Source organism: Athene cunicularia, assembly GCF_003259725.1.
Source record: "Athene cunicularia isolate RWA chromosome 1 unlocalized genomic scaffold, athCun1 chr1_part2, whole genome shotgun sequence".
In the NCBI taxonomy this organism is placed as follows: domain Eukaryota; kingdom Metazoa; phylum Chordata; class Aves; order Strigiformes; family Strigidae; genus Athene; species Athene cunicularia.
Window position 1 is genome coordinate 54,645,268 of NW_020799092.1, and position 5,000 is coordinate 54,650,267.

Genomic DNA, 5,000 nt, shown 5'->3' on the forward strand with positions numbered 1-5,000 from the left:
ACTAAGGTCAACTTCTGCATGTAATTTTCATTATCAATACCTGACTTGCAAAATAAGAGGAATTTGGAATAGTGTGTTTCCTTTGGTTGTATTTGTTTTTAATCAAAGTCAGGTTGGCTGACATTTCTTGAAAATATATATGCAGTTTTTCAAGGCTTCTCAGAAATGAAGCAGCTTACTGAAGGTGCAGGCTACTTATGCTGCCTTTCATTTGTGCCATTAGGAGTATGTTTTTTATAGGTAACATAAAAATGTAGATTTGTAGGATTCCTGTTATCAGTTAGTTCATAGGAACAGTAGATGACTGTTTGCCTTGCAAATTTCTTTACAGGTAAAGCTGGATCTTTCTGTTATGGTAGAAGAGTGGTGTTAAATACACAAGTTCAGCCAACACCATTTCTCTGTTAAATTGATCTGGGGAAAACACAGATTTGTTGATCTTCAGAGAAGTTCTGTCTTCATTTCTGCAGCCATTTTCATCTATCTGATTTCCCTTAGTGCATTCACATGTAGTAATAAAGCAGTTTACAGTTGTTTTTGCCTGAAATGCTTTTTAGATGTGTTAAAAATTTGTTTGTTTATGTATGTGTAATAGTATTTAGCAGAATTTATAAACTAATCTAAAGAAATGGAGAACAGTTTACATCAGAAACATGAGAAACTCTTCAAAACATGAAGCCTCTCCATCAAGGTCCATCATGGAGCCAACAAATGTATGTGTTCCTCAGAGGCTGTCTGACCCATTGTGTTTTGTAGGGTTGCTGTACCAAGTCATCTTCATGACAGAGTTGAGAGTTCAATTTTTTTGAGAACGCTTTGTAACAAATGGGTTGGTCATAAATCCCCTTTCACTTTGTCTCTTTAGTTTTTCATGAGAGATCTGACTGAAAATTTGTTGGGAGTTTGCGGCCCACTCAAATGAACCACATAATTTACTTGATTGTATCTTTTCACTGGGTCCCTCTACTGTCCTCTACCTGAACTGACTTCAGATACATTGAGAGTTTTCTATGAAAAAGCCTCAGTGTTTGCCTCTTCACTGTATTTTTTGTAAAATCAAATCAGAAATCTTGAAAAGTGCAGACACAAAACCAAAGAAATACACCTAATGCACATAATTGGCCATAAAATAGCAGGTTTCTGATAATCTTCCAACCCAGATAGCACAGTAACACTATGCCAGTAGGAAATGAAATGCAGTCTGGTGTATCACTGAAGGCTGTGAAATGTACCAATTTATATTACCTAATTACAATTAGAGAAATCTCTTTGCTTAATACATTTCACTAATTTAAAATTCAAACAGTTTTTAAAATGCCTTGTCCTTTATCTGTGGAAGATATGTATCAGGTGTGATAAACACATGTATGGTCACATAAAATTCTGTTAAAGGCAATATTATATACATAAATGTGTATTTTTACTCATGATCTCGACTGCTATTTTTTTTTCAGGGTTTTGTCTTTCATCCTGACAAATGGGTGTATTAGGTTCTCTGCTTCAGCTTATACAGTTGAAAATGATTGTTGTAAAAATACAGGAAAAAGAAATTTGGAGAGAAAACTTGTTAGAGTATATTGCAAAGCAGGTGTGTCTCCAAATATTAGAGCAAGTATAGAGGGATATTCAAAGCAGATACTGCAAAGGCTAGCAAAAATATGCCTGGTGGAGGGAAATATGTATTTCAGACTGAGGAATGGAGGGCTCTTGCGGCAGCACGAGTCTTACTGCACATCTTACAGGCTTGAGTCTTTAGCACAGAGCATGAATAAATCAGTGCCACTTACAGAGTTAAGTTGATTTTCACTCTGTTTATATCAGAATTTTTACTTCTGTGTTTCCAAATAAAACAAGCCAGGAAGGATAGAGGGGAAGTAAAGGTAAGAGTAAAAGTGGAGTAACAAGTGTGTAACATCTTCAACATTTGCTATATATTACAGTAGTAACCATGTAAGTTTGGAAAATTCTTGTAGGGTTTAAAGGTTAAAGGTAATGGTTTAATTGGGAAGGTGTCCGTCTTCCACTCTGCCTTCTCATTTCTGTGACGTGGTAGTTGAATAGCATCACTGAGGCAAAATTGTTACAAGAAGGCAAGTTCAAATCTCACGTAAACAGGAAATTCTTACTGACTTCAGGTGGAATTGAACACAGACACCAGTCAGTGAATTTTACTCTTTGCTTATGCATCCCAAAGTTGTAAAGACTTGTTTGTCCTGCCCTTATGACTAGGTAGAATTAGAATAAAACATTATTGCACAGAGATGTGGTGTTTCAGGTACTACAAAACTTCTAGGTGTCATGAGGTGTGCCAACCAGCCTTAACCATCTGAAAGTTAGGTGTCTACTCAAAGTGAGTCTACACTCAATGGAGAGAGACAGGCACATTCAGAGAGGGATTAGTCCTATTCTAAAAAAGATGCCTAAACTAGATTGGATAAACCTTCCTTGGGATTTCTTTATTCTTTTGACTATAGAAGAAGTCCAGTGATAGCTGAGTTAAAATTCCTCTCCACAAGTGTCTGATTTTAAAGTGGACATTCCAATTTGTCATTTCCACTTGTATTTTAGAGTAAGACCTTCAGAATATTTATTCTTAAAATTAACTTGTTTGCAAAAAAAAGTATCAGACTTTTTTAGTAATGTCTGGTAATTTTACTTTCAGACTCTTAATTAGTCCGTATTTTAAGACCATAATTTATGCTGTGGTGAATTGTGTGAAAAGTGGTATTCTGTGTAATATTAGATGAAGGAATTTCTTCTAAAAGTAAACTTCAGCAGACTTGGATTTCTTATTTTCTCTAAGTGTTACCTTTATACAAAGTCTTTCGGGATAGATTAAGGTAATAGAAATATTAGAAAAGTTCTTCTTATTAAGATATTTTTCATGATTTATTAATAATAATATTGGTTTTGCTGATTTACAGATGGTTGGAATGTCCTACAGACATCTCACAAAGCAGTATTTATATGCCAGCTTGCTATTATATACAGAAAAAACATTTGAATTTTGCTAGACAAGCAAAAGTGGCTGCTTTTTCATGGGTAGAAAACTTGGCCTGCTGACAGCTGTTTGACTGTGGCCTGGTTAGCTCAAGCAATGGTCTCACACAGCGTCTGCTGCAGTGGCTCAGCACGTACCACAGGACTTTTCTCTACGTATGCAACCACACATACTTGCCATGTCTTTCACATTCATGCGTATATTCCTGATAGCCTGTAAGTGTTTATGCATATGTAGACACTTCATCTCAGTGTATAATGGAAAATAAAGCCATGTCCAAAACAGCACCTACACAAAAATGCATTCTTAGAGTCTAGTGGACAAACTAATAATCTCATGACAAGGTCTCACAACTTTCGCTTTTCAGTTAGGAGTGACTGAAAACACATTACTCTCTGCAGGGACCAGATGATGGAGGTGATGGTCCTTGCTCCGTACTCTTGATGTGTCCATGGCATTTTTATTCCTGTATAAATCAGACTTCCTTAAAAGACTAGCCAAGCAAGAAAGGTTTTCTTATACTGATGTATTGCGCAAATATTTTTCTAGGCTAAGTGTCTTAATTGTGTAAAACATTTACTACTTTAAGATACTTATTTTGCTGTCTGTTTTAATCATACCTTTTGAAACAGTCTCAATAGATTTTTCTATTCGTAACATTATGACACTTGATAAGATGATTGATTATGAAGTGTTGAGAGCCCTGCCATGTGATCATTTATTTTTAAATACACATTTGTACTAGCCAATGCTTAAATTTCTTGCAGGAATACATAAGAGATGTGAAACATAAAGCTTGAGTCTGATCGAATCTGATGCCTCTGGAAATAGAGTGCCACAGTACTGTGCTCTTAAAATAACAGATTCTGACTGAAACTGGAACTTTGCAGTGATAAATATTATGTAAAAAATTATGGTCCATCTTCGGTACAAAATAAAAAAGACGTACAGCTGCGGTGCAGGCAAACTAAAATGTGTTTGACGATGATATCTTTCTTTCCCTGTGCAGGTACCTGTGTCAGTGGCCATGATGACTCCCCAGGTGATCACCCCTCAGCAAATGCAGCAGATTCTCCAGCAGCAAGTGTTGTCTCCACAGCAGCTTCAAGCACTTCTCCAGCAGCAGCAAGCAGTTATGTTGCAGCAGGTAATGTTGGTTACCTGCTTTGGACCGTTAGCACAGGGCATTCACACAAGTGTCAGCCAGATTTTATGGGTCTTATTTTGTCATATTTTGTCGCTCATTACACCAAAAAGAATGAAAATAAATGTGAAACTTCTCAGTCTTTAAATTTCTTGTTTTAATTGCAGAAGTGTGAAATTGTGATTTTGAAACATTAAATATATTAAGAACAGCAACAGCAGCAGTGGCAGATTCATTACAAATACCGAACAAATTGATATTTAAATTTTCAAGTGCTTAGGCACATTTTAATTGTAGACTTGCCAAAGGAAGTGCAAATAGAGTTGCAGATAATTGTTGCTTTAAAATTCGTAACACCGTAGTGCTCCCTTTAGTGACATAATGGTATGCGGTTATGAAATTTGAGCTTGTTTCATCATGGGAAAAAAAAAAATTTCTATTTTATGTTTTTACATCCAAAACATTTGTCCCAAATAAGGCTAAAAAGAAGAAGGAGGTTGCTGTTTTCTTAGCACAAAATCTGGCAGCTAAGTGAAGAATGCATGAACTTGTTATTCGTACAATAAAGATAGTGTCAGTGATCAGTACCTCAGTGTAACACAGAGTGAATTTTTGGTTGGGTGCTTAATTGTCATACAGAAAATGATGTGTCTGTTTGTCATAGTCATAGCTCAATTGCTGTATGTTTAAACACTTTAATATTCAGTGCCATGATCATTACAGGCAATTCACCTTCAGTTGAGAATCCAGCATCACACTAAACAGATTGACAGATTAATTACTTTTTTCCCCTAAGAAAAAGACAGTTTAGTTTGGCCTTAGTGACTTGTAGGTTTCTTGCAAGTGGATGAGTAC

General features: G+C 35.9%; 1 protein-coding gene across 1 annotated transcript in view; it reads left to right on the top strand.

Moving 5' to 3' along the window:
* The window catches only part of FOXP2 (forkhead box P2), a 373,136-nt gene that overhangs the window by 303,456 nt on the left and 64,680 nt on the right, over positions 1–5,000 (top strand). Inside the window, exon 6 of the mRNA XM_026868109.1 lies at positions 4,011–4,148. Within this exon, the coding sequence (XP_026723910.1) occupies positions 4,011–4,148 (138 nt within the window). The remainder of the gene's footprint in view (positions 1–4,010; positions 4,149–5,000) is intronic.